Raw genomic sequence first — 27,706 nt, 5'->3', positions numbered from 1 at the left:
CTCGACAATATGTGCCAGCTTGACTTGGGGCATGTCATTACAAGTTTGCTAAATACCACTAAATTTACCATCAACCAAATTCCAGATTGTATGAAATAGCATCAGTGGTTTTCCATGGGAATCTTGCTGGTGGTGCTCCATGCGAACTTTCAGCGGACAGTCTGACTATTTTTACTGCCATATCAAGTGGCCACATTTCTTGTCACTATATTTATTGTATAGAAGGAAAGCACAGTTGCTCCCCTGTAATTGAATACAATATGTAAATACTATGGTCAATGGTAAAGGTGTGAAAAGGTGGGCCTTTTCGATTTTCCCCTGTCACCAACTGCTTGTACCTGAATGCAGGGGCATCCGTAGCAGGGTTGGTATGGTGAAGATGAACAGACTACCGGGTTATGCTAGTGATTCCTGCAAATATGGGAAAGTTGGGATCACCAGCAGAATCCGATATGCCTGCCTGGTCGATGGAGAAGGATCTTAAAAGATATCTTGGGCACCATACAGTGGTGGGGTAGGTAGAATTCGACACCAGGCTGCAGGAAGAAAGGTACGGGTAAGTGTTGTGAAGGGAAATTAAGGGAGCATCCACAGATGGAAAATGAATGCACATATATAAGGTCTTACCTTTGTTGAAGGCAGACCGGGCTATGAAGTTTGAACAGGCGAGGATGGCAGGATCAAGAAGCAAGATAGAAAACAGCATTTCACACCGAGATGAAAACCGTCCTTTATGTGGTTATCCCACTAGATTGTATTTGCCTTTAAACAAACTGTGAAAGTAAAAAGAACCTAACTATAAAAACATGACATGCATTACTCACCGTAATAACATTTCTGATGATTGTATCTGCTTAGATTCACATGCTGTGCATATGGTCCGACATCCAGTGGTAACCGCGGAGTATTGCATCTTGTCTTTCGGGGACTGAAAGGGGATGTCGGCATAGGCGCCTCTGTAACACTATCCCTATCATGACGTGTGTAGTACCCAAAATCCCTTACGCGCCGAGGTCCCTCCGATTGTATTTTTTCTGCCATGAGGGAGCCCAAAGCTATAGTGAGTGAGTACATAAAGAGAGAAAGTAGAAAGACGTCTATGTTCCTTCCACCCCGAGCGGGGAGGTAGGGAGGGCGCATGTGAATCTAAGCAGATACAATCATCAGAAATGCTATTACGTTGAGTAATGCATGTCTTCTGATGCTTGTTAATCTGCTTAGAATCACATGCAGTGCATAGACTAGCGAGCAGTACCCGGAGTTGGAGGTGGGTTGTGAGAAGGAACAGTAGAGAAAAGATGTCTTAGTACTGCTTGTCCCACCTGAGAATCAGACCTAGAATGAGTGTCTAGGCAATAGTGTTTATAAAGGTGTGTACAGAACTCCAGGTTGCCGCTTTGCAAATGGACTCAAGAGGAACATTTGCAATGAATGCTATGGATGCCCCAGTGCCTCGAGGAGAGTGTGCTCTAGTTTTGAAGGGCAGTTCTCTCTTAGCAAGAGTGTAACATAGTGTGATGCATTTGACAATCCACCTTGAGATAGCTAATTTAGAGACAGGATCCGCTTCTCTACCAGCCGCCACTGAAACAAAGAATTGTTTAGTCTTCCTTAGTGGTTTAGTTCTTTCCAGATAAAACATGACTGCCCTGCACACATCTAGTGTGTGAAGGCTTATTTCGGCCATGTTAGTAGGGTTCTGGAAGAAAGTGGGTAGTTCGATTGACTGATTCACATGGAACTTCGAAATTAATTTAGGAGCAAACCTGGGATGTGTGCGCAGAATTAACTTATCTTTGTGGACTGTCACAAAGGGGTCTAAAACAGAAAGAGCCTGTAGTTCGCTAACCCATCTGATAAAGGTGATAGCCACTAGGAAGGCTGTCTTATAAGTCAGGTCTTTCAGACTTGCTTTATGTATAGGCTCGAAAGGAGCTCCCATGAGCCTGGTTAAAACCACATTCAGATCCCATCCAGGGGCTGGGTGAGAGATGGGAGGATAAATCCTCTTAACCCCTTCCATGAGGCTTTAATCACTGGTATCTTCCACCACAATACCTTTTGCTGCAATGTGGTGTAGGCTGACAGAGCAGCCAGATGAACCTTTAGGGAATTGAAGACTAACCCAGAGTCCAACAGGTGGGTTATATACAACACAATGTGTGAGGGTGAGCAATCGATGGGATTGACGCCCTTGGAATTGCACCAGATGACAAAACGTTTCCATTTGCTGGCATAGCAATAATGTGTATTAGGTTTCCTCGCTTCCCTGAGTATGTCCATGCATCTCTGAGGGAGTTGCAGGTGTCGAAACTCTATGATCTCAGGAGCCAGGTTGCTAGGTTCAGAGTTTGTGGGCATGGGTGTAGGGTCTCCCCCCTGTCCTGAGACATGTTGTACGGGCAGGGCAGCTTGACTGGTGAGGAGAGGGACATTTCCATCAGATGAGCGAACCAGGGTTGGCGGGCCCACATGGGGGCCACCAGTATCCTGGTAACTGATTCCTGGTGCATCTTGTGCACTATCTTATTGAGAAGGGGAGTTGGGTGGGGGAAAAGCGTAGACAAATTTCCCCGACCAAGTTATTCAGAGACCGCTCCCCTTGGATCGGTTCTGGGGGTACCTGGAGGTGTAGTCTAGGCATTGGGCGTTCTCCTGAGTAGCGAACAGGTCGATCTCTGGGAAACCCCATTCTGCGAAGACGTTGGACACAATGTCTTCGTGCCGTCGCCATTCGTAGTCTTCTGGCAGAGGAAAATCTCTGCTGAGTACGTCTGCCAGAAGGTTGAGTTCCCCTGGAACATATTGGGACAACAAAAACATCTTGAGTTTGAGAGCCCATATCCAAATGTTTTGGGACAGCTTGGATAGCCCTGGAGAGTGAGTGCCCCCCTGTTTGTTCAGGTAATACATTGCTGTAGTGCTGTCGGTTAGGATCAGCACTTGTCTTCCCTTGCAGTTGCATCTGAAAGGCTTTCAATGCTTTGAACACTGCTAGTAGCTCCAATTGGTTTATATGGTTGGACGCTACTTGAGGGGACCACAATCTGTGTGCTGTCTGCTGAAGCAGGTGAGCCCCCCGCCCCGTGAGAGATGCGTCTGTAGTGAGAGTGGCTTCCACTGCAGGGGTGGTGAAGGTCTTCCCCTTCAAGAGGTTTTCTCTTGACCACCACTGCAGCGAGAGAACAAGGGCTGGCAAGACAACTACCAGATCTTCCCATTGTCCGCTGGCTTGACACCACTGGCTGTTGAGCTACTCTTGCATGGGACGCATGCGTATATACATGACGCCATCATCCCTAGCAAATGCATGGCTTTGCGTACCATCACCTAGAATCTGAGAGAGCATGTTCTGAACCCTCTCGCTGGAGGGGAAGACAAGACAGTCTTCCATCTGAATTAGCGCTCCCAGAAATTGTTTTACTTGGCTGGGGACTAAGCTGGATTTCTTTTCGTTGATTGAAAAACCAAGGCTGAAGAGGAGATCTACTGTTTTTTGGGTGTTCGAAAAACAAGCCTCGAATGAGTCCCCCGTAATGAGCCAGTCGTCGAGGTAAGGGTAAACTGGGACTGATGGTCTGCGCAGGTGTGCTGCTGCCACTGCCAGGACTTTGGTAAACACCCTTGGCGCCGAGGCAATGCCGAAGGGGAGTACCTTGAATTGGTAGTGTTTGTCCTGGATCATGAACCTTAGATATTTTCTGTGCGCTTGCAACATTGAAATATGAAAGTATGCATCTTTCATGTCCAATGTTGCCATGAAGTCCCCCTGTTGCAGCAATGGGCTCACCCTCCTGCAGTGTTACCATGCAAAACTTCTGGGGTTTTATAAATTTGCTCGCTGGGCGCAGATCCAGAACAGGACGCATGGTGAGTTCCTTTTTGGGTACAAGGAAGTACAATGAATAAATACCCTTGTTTACCTGAAGAATAGGCATGGCTTCTATGGCGTTCTTTCCCAGCAGTGCTTCCACCTCTTGGATCAGGATCTCCAGATGGTTCGGTGAAAGGCACCGTGAGCGTGGCGGTCTAAACTGTGGAGGTCGGGCGAATTCCACGCAATAACAATGGGCGACCGTCTTTTAGACCCACTGGTCGGAAGTTATCCCCTCCCATGCTTTGAGGAAAGATGTTAATCGCCCCTGACCGGGGAGACATGGGAGGGGACATGGACCTGGTGGTCATTTCTGACCAGAGGCTGTGGCTCCTCTGGGATTGGGGCCTCTGCCTCTACCTTTGCTGTGTTTCTGACCCCTTGAGGGGTAGTAAGTGGGGCTTCCAGATGTTTGATTTGTGTTGAAGTTACCCGTGTCGTAGTTGTTTTGACCAGCACGGGCTTGCCCTCGAAAGGACCGCTGAGAGTTATTACCCCTCTGGGATGAGGGTTTCTGTGTAAATTGGTGCAGAGACCTTATAGTCTCATGCTCCTTCTTGGCTATCTCCAACGCTTCATCCACTGCTTTCCCGAAGAGGTTAGTGTCCTCAATGGGTTTATTAATGAGGGAGGCCTGAGTCTCAGGTCTAAATCCCGATGTACGCAGCCATGCGTGTCTTTTCAGAAGAGTCCCTTGTGCAAGAGACCTGCCTGCTGTTTCTGCAGTGTCCAGGGTGTTCTTCGCCACATTCTGGTTAACAAGTCTTCCCTCCGCAACAATGGCAAGAAGCTTTGTCCTGGCGGGTTCAGGAACCTCCTGGAGGCCTTCCTGGAGCAAGTTCCATTGGGCATCAGCAAAGCTTGCTAATAGCATAGTATTATTAGCAACCCGATTGGTGTATGCAGCTGCCGATGTGACAGTTTGCCCAGGTCATACAACCTTTAAGACTCCTTGTCCGGTGGTGATTCTCCCATGGGAAGGGATACCCTTGCCCTCTTTCGAGTGGTAGTCACTACCAGTGAGTCTGGGATGGCGTGCCCTTTTATATACAGAGGGTCGGAGGGAGAAGGCCGAAATAATTTTTCGACTCTCGGGTTCACAGCCCGTGTCTGAGCAGGTGTGACCAACGAGGGAGCTACCCATCTCTTAACAGCGTTAAGGAGGGTGGGGGGTGGATTGACTTGCCGGAGGTTTTTCCTTAATAGTGACCTCCACAAAATCCTGCTCAGGTACCGCCTCTTGAGTGTCAATTTTGAAGTATTCAGCTGCTTTTTTCAACATGGAGTTGAAAGCCATTTGGTCATCCACAGGGGAGGCCTGGCGTGCTGGAGTGGACGGAGGAGAGTCTAGGCACAAAATATCAGTGACCTGATCTTGCTTTGTCCAAGGGTCTTGACCTTCCTGCTGGGTTTCCTCCCAGTTGTCAGTCGTATCCTGTTGATCTTCCTCAAATTTTCGAGAAAAGAAGCTTCCTCTTCTTCATTATAGATGTCTCTATATGTATCCATATGGACCACGTCTTCTTGTAGGAAAACATGAGGCTGGACTTCTTGCATTTGGAGGTTAGGGTCTACCCGATCCCTTTTCGGGGAAGGATGATCAGGAGAACACATAATCTGCGCCAGCCGATCCATATAACCCTCAAACTTTTCTGTAGACCATTTAGAGGACCCAAACAGGCCTACGCGAGGACAAATGATGATCTCCGCACTGTGGCATCATAAGGAACCTCTCAGGCTGTTGGAGAGAGGCTCTTGGCTATCTGCGTAAAGTGTCTTCAGAATTGCGGCCCAAATCTGCCGAAATCTTTTCTGCGGCTTGACCCATCACTTTTGGCGGAACCGGAATAAGGCCCACCGCTGCTGCGATTCTTCCGATGCTACTTTGGATTGTCACCGAATCGTCGTGAGACAAAGGCTCTGATGATTTGTCGGCAGTAGAAATACCATCCGTGGCACCAGGAGGCCTAGCGGTTGGTTTTCCGAGTAGAGGCCTAACCGTAGTTTTCGGGCCTATTGAGGCCTTGGAAATCATCGAAGCATCCGGCTTCCGAACTTCGACGCGTGCAGATTTAGGAGTAGCGCCCTTGATTTGTTTTGATTGCCCAGTCGCAATACGCTGCTGTGGATGCGGGGAAGGCTTTGGATCTGAACGATCCGAGGGAACCGGCGAAGTTTTCGGCGGCCCCGTAGACACTTTCGCCTTTTTCAACAAAGGCGTCGAAATTGGCATAGGTGTTGTGTGCTTAGTGCCATGCGCTTGTACGCCCCTGTCGCCAGGTGTAGTCCCTGTAGCAAGACCAGAGTCGAGCCTGGAAGGGTCGGGGACGGGCGTGGCAGACCTAGAAGTGTCCGCCTCTAGGTCTATAACATCCAAGTTGGACGTCTGGTCATCCGAAATACCCCCATCACTTTCGGCTGGCGTGGCGGTGGGGGAGGGAGGCTCCACACGTGACATGCCATACCACCGCTTTACATGGCGCTCCTTAAAGGTCTTGGGCCGAAGGAGTTTGCACGCCGCACACCGCTTCTCGTCATGCTGTAGGGGGAGACAGGTGTTACACGTCCTGTGTTCGTCCGTCCAAGGATATCTGACCCTACACTTAGGGCAGAATCTAAAAGGAGTCCTTTCCATAGCAAAAGGGAAGGTTGACCAGACCAAAAGGGAAAAGGGGGGAAAGGAGGAAAGACATACTAAACAATATGGCCACCCCGACCCCATTCTCCATACTGTATAGGTCAGCCAGAGGGCCCGACCACGTGGAAAAATCCGGCCGCCGGATCTTAGGCACCGAAATCCACAGCCGTAGACGATTCCCCCGTATTCTTCGTCAAAGATGTTCTTATTGGTAAAGTGACTTAACGGGGAATAAACCAACAATTCGGTAAGATAAACAATGTCTCTAGTAAGAGCTTCGCTATAGGGCGACCAGTTATCTGGGCGGAAAAAAAACATCTGAGGGACCTCGGCACGTGAGGGATTTTGGGTACTACACACGTCACGATAGGGATAGTGTTACAGATATGCCTATACCGATGTCCCCTTTCGGTCCCCGAAAGACAAGATGCAATACTCTGTGGTTACCACTGGATGTCGGACCATATGCACAACATGTGATTCTAAGCAGATAAACAAGCATCAGAAAGCCCTATACTTGAATAACTTACTGTGACAATACAATGTATTGGTGTGCAGCACCTCCACACACCTCCTGAAAGTCAGCCGATGCAAAGACTTGGAGCCTCCTTTCTGGGCTCTTAATAGCGGGGAACCAGAAATGGTCTCTAATGCTTTGGGTTCGCCGTCATTTGGGATTCCTGACTAGCGCATGACGGGCCACCATTTTGAGGGCAGATGCCATGCCAGTCCCGCAAGACCCTGTGTGTTCGGGACCTCTGTGGTGTCGGGACGTCCCTCCATATGGTTTCCCCCATGAGCATGGTAAGACCTGGAAGGAGGGGTCGGAAAAGTGTACTGGGATGGCCAGGAAACATCACACCTGCAAACAATGTCAAAAGCTGCCTCCGCCCCCTCCGTCTAGGCTGCAGCAACAGTTAGGGGGATCACCGTCCTTTTGCCGAAAAGGTCATGGAGGAGTCGGTCCAGGTGACTGGGCACAGCACCAGCGATACTCACATTGACGAACCCCGGCACTGTGTTGGTCACCACATTTATGCCACACAGGTTCCCTGGCGATGGGGCGGATCACAGTAGAAGCCCGATCCAGACTAATCCTCGCCTCTGTCAATGGGACACAGCAACTGACCAACAGAGCAGTGGGCATGGCTTATCCGCTTGTTCTCTACTGACACCAAAACACCCCTGGCTGAAGGGAGGATAGAAGCACAAGAATGGCAAGGGAAAGGGCACCAATCGGAGAGAGAGGCAGGGATAAAAAGAACCAGAGGAAACGGGAAGTGGTGGGTTACCTGGGCGAATTCAGTAGTCATGCAGGAGGACTAAGACCAACAGGAGGAGAGATGGAGCAGCAGCTGGTGGAAGAGACTGGTGGAAAGATACTGGTATAAAGTAGGTTCTGCAGGGTGAATGTGCGTGAGTGTGGGACGATTGAGTGCGAAAGGCAGTGTAGGGGGTGTCTGGGATACGTTTGACAGTGTGATAGTGGTAGAAATAGAAGTGTTAACAGGAGAGCGGTGGAAGTAGATCTATAAGAGGTAGTAGTTGGGTAGAGAAAGAAAAGGAGAAACATTAAAAGGGTGCAGAGATAGCAGGAAGGTGAAGTGCAATATGTGAGGGATAGAACAGTGGTGGGGAGGAGTTGACGAGACAAAGTAAAGGGCTGTCGAAGAACAGGTGCGACTGGACTTGGGCAGATCTAACTGAGCAGCTGCAGAGCACTTCCCAAACCTCTGAGAATAACATCTGGATAGAGTAGGGTCAGTCAGAAAACCCTTGAGGGAGTTGGGGAGCCCGCTTTCAGGGAGAATGTCTTCAGTATAGGATTAGCCTCTAGATAGTAGCACTTACTGGCCGCTAACCTGCGAATGCAGATGCCTGGGCTTGGGAGGGATCCCAAGGGAGACTGCGAGAAAGGGACAGCCGTAGGGCCCACAAAGAAAAATAAAACTCTTCGACTTTTTCTGGGTGGCACGGTGTCTATGTTTTGTAAACTAGCTAGGCCACTTGTGACAGTATACAGCCAATGTTACAGGAGCTTCATTGGCTCCAGTCAAATAAAGAAGCCACTTTATGCTTCTTGCCGTGACACACAAGGCGTAACACTGAAGGCACCTAAAGAATGCAATGGGTACGCTGTTATGATACCATACGCAAAGATATGCCTTTGTTTCGAGGGAAGGCATGGATTCCCAAGAGATCAGATGGTGGGAGAAGGCCTAGAGGTCAAATGTGAGTGGGTCCAGCCATGGTTTCAGCACTTTCCTGAAGGCTACGCGATCATTGAAATCCTGGATGTGCGACGCGAGAGTTCAGAAGATTGCTGGCGTGTACCGAGATGGCGCAGCTGCTTTTCCCTTGCGATGGGATCCTTGGGTGGATTGATGAATCTTTTGTACGATGACTGCAGTGATCTTGGTAGCATGTGCTTCTGAAATTTCTAAAGGAGGAACTTGGGGCCAGTGCCATAGTAGGCCCGAGGTACGAAGCACAGGGGCTCGAATCTGGCTCTTTGCAAGATAGGGAACCAGTGAAGTTATGCATTTGCTCGTGCAAATGATCATGGAGTCAAAGGCTAAAGATGAGACCAGCAGATGCGTTCTGGACTAGTTGGAGTTTGTGTGTTTGGGACTAAGGAGGCACAAACCGTAGTACAGTAATCAAGGCAAGGGGCAATAAAAGCATTACCAATGGTGATCTTGTGGTGAGATGTGAAGAGATTAATGATATGATGTACAGAGAGAGAAGAAAGCACTGTTAATTAGTATGAGTGTCAAAGGTGAGATCCGAGACCATGATTGCTGTCTTTTGTGCCATGGTGGGGCAGGGACCCAGATGGACGACAGATGTCGTTTCCTATTCAATATAATTGGTGGCGTTTGTTCTGTGCTTTAATTGTTTCAATGGATATTAGTTTTACAAATTAATACATGGTAAACTAACAGTTTATACTGAACCGAGGTAAACATATGTTCTGCTGTAGCGGAAACACACGGTTGGGTATAGCAGTGAAAGATGTTAAGTAGTGGGTTGCTTTAAGAACTTGGCATCAAAGCCATTTTTCATAACTCTATAACTCTAGCTTTTTACTCAATAGAGTTTGAAACAACTGCAGTATATTTTAAAAGAACTTCTCAAAGCGTTGGGGTTAGAGACACCATCCCAACTGCAGTGTTCCTTTAAGCTAATTTTAAAGGAAGACCAGATTAACTTGTGGTGCTTTCCAGAACCTGCCCAATGAAATCCCCAAACAAACAGTGGTTTAGGACAGTTTTTCTAAAGTCCTACCAAGACTTCATAAAAACCATATCTGAGGCAGTACATAAGCTCCACTCTTAGTATAATGCTGTAACACCTGAGAATTTGGTAGCATGGACAGAGCAGCTAAGCTTATCATAGGAGGGAGAGAGGGCTGCAGCTTGGTACAAAGCAATTGTAGTATGCATATGGTCCAAAGAGAAACAAACACTATGTATTGTAAAAATAAAAGGTTTATTTAAATATTAGTAGGCCAAGATAAATCTTGGATAAGTAAGTACTATAACATATCATATAAACACAATTATAAAAACTAGCTCAATACTTGGGGGGAAGAGGGGGAGGGGGGATACAACCCACAGTATAGCCTTAATAAGAATAGCAATCAGCAGTTCAAGGTGAGTGAAACCTACAACACATCCAGAATGGCAGTCAGGGGGAGTAAAACCAGGTTATATATACTTTTAGAATACAATCAGTAATTAAAGGGTAGTAGACCCTGTCGGTCATTCAGTGACACTGTTAGAAGTATAGTTCTTGCAACATTACTTTTTAGAACTCAATTCAGAGCTAGTAAAACAACTTCCATACTTTCCTGAGGGGCCTTAAGCTACTATATGATAAGTATGAACAGACAATAGCTATTTTAGAGTGCACTAAGCAGTTCAAGGAAAGCAAATCCCAGTACCTTTTTAAGAAAGAGACCATGGGCCTCATTACACGGTAGGCGGTAACCATGGCGCTATTAGCGCCATGGTTGCCGCCGGTATTTTACTGTGTCCGCCTTGGTGGATGGCGGAATTACTGCCCTACTCCAAGGTGAGCGGGGGCGGTAATTCCCCATTCATCAAGGCCCTTCCCCATTCCCATTTTTGCCCCCATAGGGCATAACGGGAAAGGGGAAGGCGCTAATTACGGTACCGCAAATTGCGGTACCGTAATTAGCACCAAGGTCCCTTTGCGGGTTTGTTTTTTAACGCCTACTAAAAGCAGGCATTAAAGTACCAACCCGCAAAGGGACCTCGTAATAAGGCGGTAAGGGTTAACGGTCACCGGTACCCTTACCGGTGACCGTTAACCCTTATCGCCTACCATGTAATGAGGCCCCATGTATTTCTAGGTAAGTAATTAGCATATTGGGATATAACTATCCGCTACCTAATAGCTAGTTATACCAAGTATACCTTTAAGAAGCGTATAATACAGTTTCTAAGGTAAGAACTTTATGAAGCTATTTAATTAGAATACCACCAAAGCAATTCAGGGAAGCACAAACCAGTGTTAGAAGTTTAGAAGAACAGCAGCTAATCAAAGGGAGTAAGACCTATATACTTTTTAAAGGAGGCTCCAGCTACTTAAAAAGGTATGTATAAACTCCAAGACTATTTAGATCTGTATGAAGCCGACCAGGAAAAGCAAAACCCAATGTTACGCTTTAGGAAAGACGCAATGTATTTCAAGGCAAGTAAACCCTACTGGTAAGCTTGTACACTCATTCAGTTAAGCAATGATAAAATAGTACCAACACTTATTACTTTACAGCAGGGAGGGGGGGGGGCACCATTCAAAGTAAGTAATGCAACTTCTATACCTTTTAGGGGGCACAATGCAACTTAAAGGTAAGTATAAGTTAAGGACACTTTGTAACTTCTTCTTTCAGAGAGGTAGTTACCACATCAATTCTTTCAGCAAGTAAGTACTTTTACACGTATTACACTTTTCAAGATAGAAGCCTTTTCTTATCCAGTCCTCTGTTGCATGAGTTTACTCAAAAGGCAGAAGAGGGAGCCTAGTGGTCTAGGAACCAGCTGTTGGCAGGTTGACATAGAGTCAGTTGCAGGAAAGTCAAAGTTCCATAGGAGATCTTCTTCGACAAATAAGTATTCACTTTCGAAGTGTTCAGGAACTTCTGAGAAGGCTCCCTTTATGCGTACCAGCATTACTCCTCGGCATGTGGCATAGGAAAGCTCCCAACCACACGAATCACCCACTCAGCCTCACTGGATTCCCACACGACTTAAGGTAATTATTATCCAAACCCACACAGTATCTTAGGAGAAAAGAAAAGCTTCTGAGTGGATGCCTTCAGGATGCAGCAGCACAGAACCGGGTACCTGGATTCTTGGTCTGGAGATGATAGAACTGGACGGAAACTTGCAGTAGCAGTCATCCGAGAGGCTTCCAGCAAAGATTTATTCACAGATTATCATGACTCTGTGGATTGGCACCTTTTTTACAGCAGCCAGATGAAGAACAAATATCGCCCGTCAGATTCTCTTCCCTCTCTCTTTCCTGCACTCTGAAGGTCCAGCAGGAGTCCAAAGTTTCAGATGGATGTGGACTTCAGAAGACCATGCACTGCACTCAGGCACAAGGTCCCAGGGTATTGGCCGTTTGCAAGCCAGCAAGGTTGCAGCACAGTGTGGGATAGCTCAAAATGCAGGTCTTCTTGATACTGGTGAATCTCAGTTAGGAGTCATAGTGTTCTGGACCCCCATGTAGATTGGAAGGATGGGTTACAGCAGGCTCTGGTTACACAGCAGGCTCTCCAGCGGCCGGAAATCACTACAGACGTCTTTTCTTCATCTTCCTCTTTGGTTTCAGCTCCAGTGGTCGACTTGTCGGCAGCTTCCAGGATCAGGGTATTTATCGGGAAATACAGCACAACCTCTGCAAACTCTCCCTGCAGTTTACAGAAAGGGCGGTCTGGCTGTCCGCAGCTAGCCCATCCACTGGGAGTTGGTCTTTTTCAGACAAGGTGGAAGACAAAGGGCTGCTGGGTTTCGTTTCCTGCCTTCTCAGACACTTTGGAGCTTAGGTGGGGAATACAAAGGAAGACAAAACTTTCACTGAGGTCGTTCCCACCGAGAATGGCAGGGCAACACCTCAGAAACAAGCAAACGAGAAATGGCAAAAAAAGGAGCCCACCATTCTAGCAGATTGGTGGCCCTTCTGTGCATTACTGAGGCTGATTTAACAGCCTGTGAGTAATACGACTAAAAAGTCACTACAGTAAAACCACTGCCACCAGCCATTCAAGTAAAATTGCAATCGTAACACAAATTTTACCAGGTAAGAAAGGGGGTGCATTGTATCCCCCAGCACTTCACATAAGGTTGGATCTGTTGGTTTACTTAAATCAATGTAAAGGGGATGGGAATCCCACTTCACTTCTTGGGAACAGTAGTTCACCCAAGAAATAATAAGATCATTTAAAAGGAAGCCGCTGCATTTAAAATGCTGTGTGCTGGCATAGTATATTAGTCAGTTCAAAGTTATAGGAAACTATAACTCCAATCACACACCATGGAGAGGCATAAAAAGGTCAAACATAAAAGAGTAAAGGACGAGGTGAGAGAGGAAAAAGATTTGCACTCGGCTAGGGACAAGGTAAAATAATAAGTCCAAGCAAAAGGTTCGGGGTTGACACAGGTCAAGAAGATTTATCACAATTATGTAAAACTTACCTAACTGGCGCCAAAGAACTGCTGGGGTTAGGGGGCCTTTACAAGAGAAAGCAATATGCAGCAGGCTCCTTATTACTGACTTATGTTCGATCTAATGTGAGCAACAAGCGCAGGTTACACGATGAACGCAATCACTGTCACCTAAATAATCTCCAAATGCATAGCGCAGATTGTATATGTAGTGCCGCATAGTAGATGTTGCGCTTCACTACTAGAATTCATTGATGATCCTGCTCATTGCCCACTAGTCTTTTACAAACGAAAGTGATGTGGAATGTACCTGTCTCAAGAAAATGTCTCTTTGCCTTGTTAACAGGATCATCCACTTGATCGGGTGTAAACAAGAGCCTTACAGCTTTCACCTAAATGAAAAGAACAAATGTCCGCATTAAACATATAAGCATACTGCAAAATATGTAAAGCATATATTGAGCATCTACAGATGAAACAGTCTTGAAGTAGCACCAACCAGTGGCTTCTGGGCTGCACGGCAAAGCTATAACCAGCTAGTAACCTAGCTCACAGTCCTCACATTAAGATTCACAACCTCTGCTTCTAGGGTTCTGGGAATGGGGATAGGAAGATTTGAACACAGCCAATCTAGTTGAATGCAAAACCATCTTATTTGTTTGGCTGACAATATATGTGGTGGGTGGGGTAAGCGTAATAATTAGAGGCGTAAACCTCCCCAACCCCACAAATATTGACGTCCAAATAGCTTTAAAAACAAAAAAAAAACGGATGGTTTTAAATTCGACGAAATCTCTACAATCAAATCACATAGGACCCTGGGAAAATAGGCTTCAATTCGGCCAATGGAACAGTACTGCACAATCCTTCTCTAGAAGATTTGGAGGATTACTACTGGATTTGCTACAATGCAGGTGTTGTTCACACTATTTAAGTCTGGATAAATAATATCTCAATGGGGGTTACTAGGAATGCAGACAAGAATCGCCTGCCTGATCAAAGTCTCTGAAGTTGTCATTCCCTGGCACCTGGTTTCACTTTGAGGCTCTTCCTCTCTTGCTTTATCCAATCACTTAGCATCAGAATACACAAACTGCCTGCCTAGCGATGAATAGTTTTACTCCTCAAATCCTCAACTGCATGGAACACTTGCTCGTGCCGCTTCCGAGTTCCAAGTTATGTAGACTGGTTCGATGTGATTAGGTCAAGTTTATTTCGTCGAATTCGATTTTCTTTTGTTCAACTGGGCTGCGAACATATGCAGGGGGAGACCCCCCCCGCAGCCTCTTCCACTCCCCCCCCACCTTTATTACCTTTGCCCAAACCCCCACATATATTGGCGGCCAAATCAATTAATTCTACTGTGACAAAACCCTCCCTATCACACGTAGACTAAATCATGCAGACAGACCGATGTAGGACTTTAAATCTCAAGAACATTTGTAAATATATGAATACAATCCATATTGTCATCCATGCACAGCAAGACACTTTGGTCTGTTGGATTATGATTATGTGGAGGCCACCGACATCCAGGCTTGAAGAGAAATCGATGAAGGTGCGTGATCGAGCCCTAGTAAGGTGCATAGTGCTTGAACCTTGTGTCAACTTGCACAGAACATGGACATGTGTTAACAAGATTTATTATGGAATGTCTTTTCCGTCATGCATATATGGCAAAAGAAACAATTTGGATTTGATTTATTTTAAAAAAGAATAATAATTGCGATTTAAAATATCGTAGTGGCCTGCATTGATGTATTTGTTCTCTTGGTTTTAGTAAGTGTTTCGAAGCCTCTGGTGCAGACTCTCACAATGTCACCACTCGCCAGGCCTCTGAATTCCGCTCCTCTGCCTCAATCTCATTTCTTCAATCTCCTGGCTGCCTTCTCCTACCTTACCTTTTGTTCAGCGTACAGGAGCTTCTGCCGGGGCCAGGCGTTTGCTCCGGCAGCTTCCTCGCCCCGCTTTCATGCTTCAATGCTACTGGTGACCTCCTCAGTATCCGCCATTGTATGAGGGACGTGCCTTGCTCCCACACTGCTTTGCAAACTCACCTTTTGGCTTTCAGCCAGCTCTATACTGTTCAGCAGCATCAGGTGCCTCCTGCTCGCCCACCCTACCCGGTCTCACCCCTACCTTACGCGCTTTCCTTAAAATGATGCACTGGCTAGTCATGCAGCCATCCAAAAATGTACAGACACTAAACTCATTTCTATCAAGGGATATGAAGTGTACATTCTATTGAGTTGGGTATTGAACACTTTAGCTTAGAAAAAACAGGTTAATGCTGTGCACTGTGATCATTCTACTTGGGATCCGCCACTGGAACATTTGGTTCTACTTCACTAAGTAAGTAACATGCACTTCACCACAGAGTCTTTATAGCCCTCATCTTGTTGCATTTACGGAAGTGCTTTCTGGCTGAGGTCTATCCTCGCAGCCGACGCATTCCTTCCTCTGCAGGCCACAGGGTGGAGAAACCATTTCCATACCCTGCCATGAGCAAAGTGCACCTATGCCACTTCTCTTCACCCTTACCAATAGTCGGGGGAATACGAAGCATGGGAACAATTGGAGTAGGACACTCTATATGAGTACAGTGTGTGTGACATTGTAGTCCTGGCCCTCCATCACGTGGAGTTGGGGAGGGAGTTGGAAGGCACAGGGGGGGGCAGAAAAGGAGGCGTGCAGTTTAGTGTGTTATGGTAAAGAGTAAAGGTGTGCACTCAACTCCTCCAGTGTCGTACCTTATTCAAGGGGGTGCCGTGTGGTGGGGCCTGTGGCCGGAGGTCCCAAACCTCAGCACTCTGCTACGGCACCCCGACAATGTGAAGCGGGGTCATGCTTGCTGCTTTCAGATGGCTATATTTCTCATTTAGACCATATCAATAGGGTGGTCTGCCCAAAAAAGCACAAAGCCATATGCCAGGCAAGTAGGACCTTGTAGTCAACCCTTTCAGGGCTCAAGGTCTCTAATGTCTTCCTTTTGAAATTCTGCCAAATCGTCAAGAATATTTCCAACAACTGTACATCTGCATTCACATTCAATTAAACAACATTAACCCCAGCGACTCACCACACACTGAGTTGCTAAACAGGATCTCTCATCCATTATTCAATTTCATAACAAGATCCATCAAAAACTAACCGCCACCAGAAGGTTATGTGACAGACCACCGGGACTTTCCATCGCACTCACTCAGCTCGTCTGAGCTGGGCCCGCTGCTCTAGAGGGTGCTTATCAGGTGCCTATGATCCAACACAGAACAAATTCCCTTCATATGTCCATTTACAAAGAGAAAAGGTTCAGACCACTACCAGCACTTTGCGCACAATTGGCACCCACTCATCCTGCCAATCATACTCCCAGTATACACCTCGTGATGGGGTTTGAAGGAACACAAATATTTTGATGGGATGGTCACCCCAAGATTTGGCTGCAGTCTCCGAGTGAAGAGGTCCAAGTGGAATACAACAAGCCAATCTTGTTGGAATGTTGACTGAAGTCATTGATGGTCATTGATCACTACTATGTTGTGTGATATTTTCCATTTTTCTGCGTGGTGGATATTTAACACTATTTGGTCTCATCCTAGCGTGCAGATCCAGCTAGTTTGCTGCTACCCATTACACAGATCTTTGGGACTAATACCTTGATTTTCTTATTGAATGTAAACAAGTATGTTCTGTATTACAATTAGCACGTCTCTCTTCTGAGCTTTGTGAGCTTTCCACTGAGCCAGTGGAGAAATGTGGGCCCAGCTCAGCTTCCAGGAAGAAACATCTTGGTAACTTTAACAATAATGGGTGCACCTACAATAAGGAAGTCAAGTCCTACTGATTTTGGATTTGGGAACATGCTGAAGTTGACTTGCACGCTTCTGGTCTTTAGAAGAGAACCCAAAATCTCACATTAACATCAGTGGTTTGCGGCACATAAACTTCATTATAGATTTAAATGTCAAGATAACTAACAAAACGTATTTCGAAATTACAAGAGAAAACATACAAAGGGATATTAGCTTGACGTTTGACGCTGGTTTGTATTATGGACATTAAATTATCAAAGAAGCGTACCATTTGCTCATTCAGCAAAGCCATCCCGATCTGATCCGACTGCACATTCTGCCTCTGGCCAAATCTCTGAGGTCCATAGTAATTCGCAAAACCTGTAGTCTAAAGACAAACATGATGGGTTACACACGGAAAGGAAAAGGAGTAGAACTCTTCAGTGGTGAAAAAGTAGTAGTCCACTGCATGTAAGCCGGTGCAGACTCTCTGGCACGGCCACCAGGAACTGCCACCAGAATTAAATGCAAACTGATGCATCCATCTGTTTAAATGTAGTTAAGGCAGCTGTACAAACTGTCCCCACAGATTCAGAGTAGCAGGAGCCGGACCAGCAGCATGAGCCCATAGAGTGGATTAAATCTTGGATCCCGCCCAACAACAGCCAGCAGTGGGTGGGAGATATGGCGGCTAAGAACCAAGGCTCCCAACCACTATGAAAGTGCAATCGTCGGCTTCAGGACACCCTATTGAAATATCCCAGGTCATCTAAAGACCCAACTAACACAATTGGAGATCCTGCCCACTCTGACTCCAAAACATGCAGATGGCGTTAGTGGAAGGCAGTGGGGGGAGGCAAGCTGTGTGTAGCCAGAACTCCCCCATTACCTCCGCCATGCTCAGATGGAGCTTGTTAAAGTCTGCACCGGTGCAGAGTATCAATCGGGCTTCAGCATCACACGTGGGGCTTGTACTGTGAGTAAAACAGACCTACCAGTGGGCAATGATGCATCTTCCCAGGTGCCATAATACTTTGTGATATTTTGTGTTTTACAAATATCGCCCCAAAAAAAATCAAATAACAATGGCATGGCTTTAAAACTTGAACGCTGATGTTTCAAAACTATTCCTCACGTTGGGATGGTCCATGTTGGTTTTAATGCAGAAAAGAGGTTTGCATTGCGCACGCCATGTTGGTGACTGGGGTAGACGCGATGTTAGCACAATGTTGCAATCTGGCATGTATCTAGTATAGTTAATGAGAATGGGATGAGTCACTGTTATTTTGTGTATAGTTATTTTGTGTATAGTTGATACATTTTAGATTTGCATACACATAGGAACATCATGACAATCATGCGGATACAGTGTGAATACAATGAAGTTGTGTAGTGCCTAAAGATGGGAAGCAATGAGCTTTATATGCGCACGTGAAGAGGAGAGATTCATAAATGGGGAATCCACTGTGAGGGGATGAGGTAGTCTTGAACACCCGTACACAAACATATAGATGCAGGGATTTTCAGGGAAATGTGTTTGGGGCATTTGGGGAACAGGGTCTACATGGTGAATACATGGGAAGGTTAATTACTGAAAGTCCCTGATAGCTGGGGTTTTGTGAAGGATGCAGAAACCTGGGTTGCTAAGATAAACTTTGTGTGAACTGGAGAGTTGGTTGACCGCGGTCGAAGGATGGGGGAAGGCAGCTAACTGCATTTGTCCAGCTGCGGTAATATCAAATGGTCAGTCGCAGCCAGGACAAAATTAAGTGCTAGTGGGTCATAGGTGTATGACTTGTGGATAATAGATGTAATGTTCCTGAGAACATGGGAGCTTGTTATTCAGTGACCAGGAAAGTCCGGCCACATGGCTGGGTTGACTTGGAGCCATTTAATAAACTAGGTGCAAGAGGTGCTTAAGGGCAGAGGTGGCAAATGATTCATGGGTTTCAGTTAGGTTCTCCGAAAGATGTGCTAGAGGCCATGTGGGCTGAAATGGCAGTTGCAATAAATTGGCGTGAAATACCAGGGACGCCAGCAAGTCTGGGTTGTTTATTTTTCTCTGTCCTCATATTGATGAAGTGTTCTTGTAAAAGCCACGTGCATCACACACAGGGTTAGAGGTCCCTGACCAGATGAAACTTGTATTAATTTGAGATTGTTGTAGGTGAATAAGTAATCATGTGATGTCATGACAGACTATGGAAAGAGCCCAAAAGGGGTTGTGCTTGTAAAAAGGGGATGGTGTTAAGGTGAATGTGTCCAATAAGAGCGTGGGCATTTAGGGGGGATTCCATTTCGTTGTATAGGGTTAGCCAACTATTTGGGGGGGGTGGCTTTGTAATGAAATATGGGGGAGTGTATTAAAAGTTGCAACAATGTATATAAAATGTAGCATTGGTGTGGTTCGAGGAGAATCGGGTTAGTTCTGTCTCTAAGGAGACGTCTGGCCCCTCCCAGGCGTTTGTATACAATAAACTTGCTTTACTGACAAACGTGCCATCACTTCTTGAGAGGTGGGCTCATTTACGGTAAAGAGATCTCAGGTCCGCCCGACACTAGGGAAACCTTTTACGAGACAAGTGAAATTACAGAGTGGCTGCCAAAACTGTAGCAAGTATGATTTGGTCAAATTAATTCTTATCTAAAGTCCACACAGTACATTTTTGCAGTTAAAACCGCTGAAACAAACGTTTGCATAGTTTTCCATGGATGGAATCCTAAGGAATCCAAGGTGAAGCAACTGTTTAGTCATGTCACCGTAATGCTTTATTAAAAACATGAGGGCACATACCAGTCCCGCGATATTTTATTTAGCCGTCAACCTCATCAAGCAAGAGCCAGCTATGAGTGGCACATTCATGGGCGGGAGCAAATATCCACAGCCAATAGCAATTTGGATGCTCAGTAAATACATGCAAAAGCAAACCTCGCATACAGTGAGATGAACATGTGATTTCAGTGGACCGGAGAATAGTGCTTGGATCTGGAATAGATTCCAATTCATGGGACAAGGACCGGTTGAGTCGCTGAGACACCAAGAGCATAGATACCCGAGCATAGCCGAGTCGGTCCACAGTACAGCTAGCAGAATTATAGAAGGGATGCTGCTTTTGGTACAAACATTCCCTTAACATTGAAGGGGTAAAGATACAACCAAAATGGTTCAAAATCGTGCAATAAAATCTACCTTCACATTCTGAATTGCTTCAATGACACGTTCTTGAATTTCTGCTGCAGTATCCCCACTGTGCTTCTGGATGTGTCTCACGATTATGTCAAAGCGGTTTCCTTTCAAATGACCGAGACGAAGATGCTGATAGGCTGGGCAGCAGCTAGACACCTGAATTCCCTTAGCTTCCATTTTTCTGCCCAATTCCATCAACCTTGTTAAAATATAACACACACACACGTGTTAGCAGGTATCTGAATGAAAAATAATTACAAACAGATGCACACATTTGGTCTATTAAATATTATACTCAAACTATCCACAAGAACCAATTTACAGATTCCTAAATGCAATATGATCAGATGTACTTTAAAAGGTTCTGATGGTTTAAAATATATTCTACTCTAGCTTTACAATTGCCAAAAATCAGAGACAATGTAGTTGCTACTTTGTTTCCATGAATTGATTGATTTGTTACTTATTATGCGCCTATACCCAAGTGTTTCGAGGCGCAACCAGGCAAAGGAGGGAGAAACAAAGGGAGGACAAGACAAACAATTTTACTAGGGCTAGTGTCATTTAGATCTTGCAAGTGTGCAACAAGAAGTGCAGGGGAGAGGGTACAGGGTGAAGTGCACCCGGAGCAGCCGGGTCTTGATTTAAGAGAACAGGGAAGGTCTTGAGGAGCTTCCGGAACTTAAGGAGATCCATCTCAAGGCACACAGAGGGCATTCCAGAGGGAGGCACCTGCAGAGGAGAAAGATCTGCCACCCCCATTATCTGCTTAGAGAAGTGACTCACCCGCAGAGAATTAGAAGTAGATGAGCGGAGGGCTCTAGGAGGAAGGTACTTGGGAAGAGAGAGTTGAAGGTAGTGAGTGTCATGGCCCCAGAAAGCCTTGTGGATGATGCAGAGGTTCTTAAACTTGATCCTTGCAGCCACCGCGAGCCAGTGGAGGGATTAAGTCACTTCACTGTCTTGCAGTGGGAGGGCCCCGGCTACTCTGATGCAATGACTGTAAATATAGATTTTGCCCGGTGGCGCAGCAGACAAGGGCTGTGCGTGCCAAAGTCGCACCAAAGTTAAGCCAGTCTGTGCGCAGTACCGGCTCAACGGGGTAAAAAGAGCATGTCTTTGCGGTAAGGAGATTCTAGACCTGGCTCCAGCATGTATGTGTTATCCGGTGAATAGGAATTATGATTCTGCACCACTTAATAATGTTGTGAAGGTGGCTAACTCTTTAATTAAAGTAATTCTAATTCATGTGTGTTCATTAGCCACACATGCAGATGTTGTACACAACATTTTAGATGCCCGGTCCCCTGCTTTTATGTGTTTAACAGAGACATGGCTGGGGGCTACCTCTGCACCTATTCTGCTACAAGCATTTGTTCATCTGGTCAGGATTGCGCTGCTTTTATTTTTAAATCTACATTTAATGTATTTACGATCCCTTGCCCGCATGCAGTGTACATGGAACCTTGGCTTATTGGGGTACAATTTCCCCCTACTTGCACTGCACACTTTCTACTCATCAAAAGGCCCCGCGTTCCCATACAGGAATCTTGACCTTTTTTCTTGAACGCGTGGCTGAGCTTCAGGTGAAATATCCTAAACTGGTAATTTTAATATTAAATTTAACTTCCCTCATGCCCCCATTTTTTGTCTGTTTTTTGATTATTGATTGGATCTGGGTCTTTATCAATTTTCTACCGAGCCCACTCATTCCCTGCTGATAAAACACTCTTGATTAAGTGTTCTCTACAGAGTTCCAAATCATCACTCTTCCAGTGGAGCCCCTCGTTTGGTCTGACCATTTTCTGATGCCATTTATGCTTTTAATCCCTGCCCATCCCTCTAAAGTTCCAACCTTGTCAACGATGCGTCGCAATTGGCGTTCTACAGATCGGACTGCTCTTCTGATGAGTGTTGTGAAAGATTGTCATAACAGTTCATACATCAATTTATCATCACTGACTAATTGGCTGGGGGAAGCAGCTGACTTAGTTCCCCCTTCTAAAACATACTCTGCTTCGTAATCGGTCATCCAATACTTGGTTCTCTGATGAACTCGGGGTTACTCGTCTTGAGGTTAGATGGGCTGGACGCAAATGGCAGCATTCTTGGGGTGCAGGTGAGAAGACAGCTTACAGGCTTCTGGCTAAAGCCTATCTATCATAAGTCTATTTTTGCTGCTTAGGCAAACTTGTTTCACTCAGTCACTAGCGCTCTTAACCAGCCAAAAGAGCTTTTCGCCATTGGGAAATCTTTGCCATCTACTGCAAATTTTTCACTGACTATGATCCCCACGCAATCCATCTCTCTGTGATTTTTTGGCACACTTTTTTAGCTCCAAAATAGATACTATTCGGGCCCATATTCACTGGCTACATCTGCATTCTGCGCATACTGTGCCGGATGCTGAAGTTAGCGGCCCTGCACATGTGGTCAGAGTTCCCAGTGTTTTCTGATGATGGTGTCCTCCAGCTTAAATCAGCATCTCCTTCTTATTCTATACCCCTGGCTATTTTTAAGCACAGTGTTCCTGGTATGATTACCTGGGTCTCTCAGGCTATTAATCTGTGTTGCCAATCTGTGCTGGTTTCTGTCATCAACGATTTGGCTAGACTGGTGGATGGCGGTGGAGTGGCTGGCAGCCTTTGACATGGTCGACCACCCAATTTTGCCATTTCGTCTGGCTTTAGCAGGCCTCTGCTAAAGCCAGATTCTCAGGTCGGTTCTAGCCTGGTTTTCTTCTTTCCTAACTGATGGTGGCCCATCTCTTTCTCTCTCTGCTTTTACTTCGGCTTCTTGTTTATTATCTTGTGGGGTCCTGCATTGGTCCTCCTTGTCCCCTTCACTTTTTAACATCTACATACAGCCTTTGGGCCACCTCATCCTCTCCTTCGGCTTCAGGGGCTGCCCTTATGCAGATGACACCAAGATCCTGGGCCGATAATATCTGAATCAGATGGAGGTGTCGTTTAAGAAATGTAGTAGGTTGAAATGGTGCATTTTATAGCAGTTTTTGAGAAAGTGGATCAAAATCCATACAATTTATAATTGGTTCTGTGGGCTAACTCAAGTATAAAAACACAACAGCATCAGTAGCACGCAGGCAAACTTTACAATATTTTTATGAAGCTGTGCCATCAATGTATATACTATCATGCCAACAAAAAAAAAAAATGGTATTCCCACCATCGATAGGAATTAACAGATTTAAAACACAAATTCATAAAATTGTCATGAAGGGCTTCACTGTAATGTGAAGTCAATATATGGAAGATTTCTACAACATAAGAATGACCTTCTGTAAGGTTAGGAGATAATGATTGCGTAGAACTAAAGTTTTCCAACCTCGCAGGAGCCACCTTCTTGACCACCATGGCCTGGTAAGTCACAGCCTTCTTGTCTTTATTCCCTGCGTAGCTGAAGTCCGAAGGAAGAATGCCCAGCTCAGCAGACAGATAGGTGATGGCTTCTAGTGTTTCCAGGTTCTCTTTCCTCAGAGTAAAAGCTGTAAGAAAAAACGAGACTACTGATGAAAAGAAACATCTGTTACTGAATGGATAGTGCTTAGAGCCACTTCTAGGCACTAGACAGTATGGCCGTTATAGAATTGAGACAAACAATAGTTTGCTTTCATATTGTGGGAGGCTTCTGTGTGTTGAGCAGGAAGATGTGTTGTGTCTATTGTTTAATAAGAACATGTATGAGAAAAAGTCACTAGCATATGGGCATGATCTCAGCAAATCGGTTGAACGACTGGGCAAGTATGTGGTCTGGTCTCTCATTAATCGCTTGAGCAGGAGCACTGCACACTGTGGAAGAAGGCACAAGGGGGTCTGCCATACTTGGAATAGAATGCAGCACAGCTTCCCAGCTGGGATGGGATAGTTTAAATAGGATGGCACACCCACTTCTCATCTGCTGTACTTCTAAAGAGAGAGTACTGGCATTTCTCAGAATGATAGCCATTTTTTTATTGGAATGTACAAACACTTATTAGTAGGGCTCCCGTGTTTACTATTGGGACAGGAGGTACTTCTAAGAAGGCTGATGTTAAATGGGGTAGTACCAGAATCTTACTCAGCATGGCAATACTCTTAGTGGATACAAGCGCCTCTCAGCAGGGCTACCCGTTGATGGGACCGTGCTGACATTTTCTATACTGGCTGCAATACTTTTAAAGTGGTAGCACCTTTCCAATGGGATGACTCATGAGACAGCAACAGCAAATCTCACAATTGGAAGAGGATGAAGAAGGAACCCGGGGAGAGGGGGATGTTTAAGATGAGTGAACCAAAAAAACAAAATAATACGTGTACAAAAATACGCCAATACTGTGCAGATTTTCCTGCTCGAAAAACATAGGACTCGCTTTACTGTGGGTCACTTTTTTTGGTAAATTGGTTCACAGTCTTTTGCGAACACGATTCGGGGGGTATTCCCCATGTAGCGGAGAGCCAATAGGCCTGCATCTCCAAAAACGCTACTGTGCCAATGCCGCTCCACCACGGAGGCCTCACGGTAAAAAGGTGACGGGACACTGCACGTGCAGAGAGGAGGGGGGCTAAGAGCAATTGAGTGGGAGAGGGGATAGGTGAGGATGAGAATTCCACAGAATGGTGAGCCTGATCCTAAAACCACGAATAAACAGCAAAACATCAATGATGAAAGGTGTTATGATATGATTTGGTATTTATAAAGCGCCTGTACACAAGTGTTTCTCGGCACCACTGGTTGTGGAATTTAAACTTAGACACGGGGAAGAAAATGGATACGGGGCTTTGTAGGGGCAACAGTCACAAGAACACTTAATGGGTGCTGCATCCTGCATGCAATTACTAAAAAAGCGGGACAGAACCAATGAAAATGATACAACACCTGGAAAAATGTACCTGTGTAAATGTCTTGCTTGTCGGGACCATCTACTGCACGCCGCTTCCTAGACGAGCCCATCCTCTCCCGGAACCGCACCGTTATTGCAACATTTTGCTGGCCACTAGAGTTGCAATCGGAAAAAGATTTAGTTTCCACAAGTTTGCCAAACTTCTTACTCAGGAAGTGATGGACTTGCGTGCGGTGCTCTTTGCTAACATCCGGTTTAAATGTGTATTTGGAATTTTCAAGCTTTGCATCTAAAAATTTGAAAAATGAATCGGATTCCTCTTGAGATACCAACCGGCAGAGCTCTTGGTAGTCAAAGTTTGGCTTGACGATGACTTCATTACTCTTTGTAGCCGTCACAAGAAAGGGATAAGTCTGGCGGACGGCTGCGTGAAGGTCAGCTCTCTGCTTTTTGTCCAGGAAAGCACCCAAGGAAAGTTCAGTAGGTACCATTGTTGCCCTTGCATCGGGATGCCACGCGTCTTTTACGGCACCAGCAAATTTAGTGAGTTCTTCTTGCACAGATGCATCTAGAAGTGAGCTCAGTGCTTGAACTGTTGAATGTGAACAGCCTTCTTCTCCATCTATGATGTCCGTGTTCACCAGTGGATCATTTTCTGGCATGCCGCTTCCGTCCTCAAACCCGCAGCATGCTAGAGAAGTCACTTCCAGGCAGATTTGTTTGTGTAATACCTGGTCTTTGGGGTGTTGCTGTAAGGGGCTAATGCCATTGGCTGCTACTTCACCAGATTCTTGAGATGGGTCACTTTTAATCGCTCTTACAGATTGTCCCGTCATGTCGATTTCTGTCACCACAAAATCTTGAGGGGAATTCTTTATGACACCACAAAAGCCAAGATGATCCGTGATGAAAGCAAGAGATTGTAAAGCACAGAGATTGCTCAAATCTTCCATTCTGGTCCCTTCGCTCCTGGAACAGAACAGAACAAGCAAATACCTGTCAAATTTCAAACCACAATGCTTGGCGTTCATGCAGCAGTAATGCACGTCAAATTAACATTTATGAGCTGCAAACGTTCTTTTTTTAAAGAAAAATCTATTTGGATTGGACGCAGTGACAGACGAATGTGGAAGTTCGCCTTTACTTGAAAGCTATATTGAAGAGTATATCGCAGAGAGCAACATGTAACGCTAAGAAAAATGAGGAAACTCTGCGAAAGGCTGGGCATGTACTAGGCAGCCTAGGAGGCCGCCTTCCTGCATACACCCAGAGGAGTACTTCCATGGAAATTCCACAGCTCCATTCTTTGTATCCTATGCCAGCCAGGCCTAAAGGAAGGCTGAAAATGACACTGAGCAGGTGAGATGGAGTCACAGCGTTAAGGCTGGGCGACTGGGCTTGGGTGATCATAGTGGTGGGGTGCCATCATCTGCTACATGATGAAGAGTACAGAGAAGGTCAAGGGGGGGGGGGGTGCCCAGGCTCCCTAGCCCATCACCAGTCTAAGGAGAAAACAAGGGAACTCTGCACAGGGGGATTTGGTTCCCTGGAAAGAGAAGGACCCCAAGAAAAGGAAGGCCCACAAACAAGGCCAGAACGCTCAGGCTAGAATTAAAGGGAACAACATTTGAGCTAATAGGCACGGGTACAGTCTTTGGGGTAAGGGTGAGGCAGGTGATGACTCCTCAAACATAGAAGACTGCTCATGATAACCGTACAGCCCATCTATTCAATGAGCCCACACAACCAGTGAGGATTTGTTCACCTACATCCTTTCCCTTTCGCTTATCAGTCACCACCTATACAAGTTAAATAGCGTCAAAAACCGTGGCTGCCCAAGACCCTGGTGTACATTGAAGTCCACCAGAATGGCAGATCACCTTTCAAGACTGAAAGCAGAATTTGCAATGAACCTGCACAGAAAAGCATTTATACAATATTATTTGTCCTAAATCGGTGGGACCTGAGCGTTAGCCTGCAATTGCTTAGTCCAGTTGCCTTTGAACAACAAGCATTCAATAATGGTCAAAAAGCAGGCGGTCGGCATATACTTCCATGGGAACTGTCACCGAAACTCCTCTAAGAGCAGAGTGAGCTTAAAGGCATTCAAGTAGCGGTGGCAGAGGAGGAGTCTAATTGTGGTGAATACCAGACCAGTGGAAAATCTAAAATGATGGGCTGCCCGTGTCAAGAGGCATGGACAAACTCCACGCACTGTGAAGAACTTTTCAAAATACGGCAGCCAATCCTAGATGCTGCTTACATGTTGGAATGGACCCACACCCAGGGGTGTAGATGAGCGCAGTTCAGTAACCTCAGCCCCAGGGGATGTGTTCTTATATATATATATGCATATACATTTCTGAGGCTTGTGGATCTGCTTAGAATTGCATGATTTGCATTGGTCGACATCTAGTGGTTGGACAGGGCGCGTTTGTAATACTTACCCTAGTGTGGTGTGCACTGTACCCATGGTCCTTCACGGACCGCGTCAAGGCCCTCAGATTGTTTTTCCACCATTATGGTAGGTCACTCTATGCAGAGTACCTGGCTCACTACCCTTTACTGAATAACTATTAAATAAACATTTATAATGCTCCCTGCTTATTTTATCATTGTTTGACACTTGACGGATGAAGTAGTACTCGGCAATAGTACCATCTAGAATCAAAGTAGCTCAA

General features: G+C 45.8%; 1 protein-coding gene across 2 annotated transcripts in view; it reads right to left on the bottom strand.

The window, feature by feature from the left end:
• PUS7L (pseudouridine synthase 7 like) overlaps positions 1 to 27,706 on the bottom strand; it is a 71,024-nt gene that overhangs the window by 28,111 nt on the left and 15,207 nt on the right. For both annotated transcript variants that reach the window (XM_069628016.1, XM_069628017.1), the window contains exons 2-6: positions 25,075 to 25,994; positions 23,531 to 23,690; positions 20,189 to 20,384; positions 17,288 to 17,386; positions 13,518 to 13,599 (exon numbers count right to left, since the gene is read on the bottom strand). In XM_069628016.1, the coding sequence (XP_069484117.1) occupies positions 13,518 to 13,599; positions 17,288 to 17,386; positions 20,189 to 20,384; positions 23,531 to 23,690; positions 25,075 to 25,978 (1,441 nt within the window). In that variant the 5' untranslated portion in view covers positions 25,979 to 25,994. The remainder of the gene's footprint in view (positions 1 to 13,517; positions 13,600 to 17,287; positions 17,387 to 20,188; positions 20,385 to 23,530; positions 23,691 to 25,074; positions 25,995 to 27,706) is intronic.

The sequence above is a fragment of the Ambystoma mexicanum genome, chromosome 12 (assembly GCF_040938575.1).
Source record: "Ambystoma mexicanum isolate Mex_15411 chromosome 12, UKY_AmexF1_1, whole genome shotgun sequence".
In the NCBI taxonomy this organism is placed as follows: domain Eukaryota; kingdom Metazoa; phylum Chordata; class Amphibia; order Caudata; family Ambystomatidae; genus Ambystoma; species Ambystoma mexicanum.
Note: the sequence above shows the minus strand (reverse complement) of the source record. Positions and strands in the feature narration are given on the sequence as shown.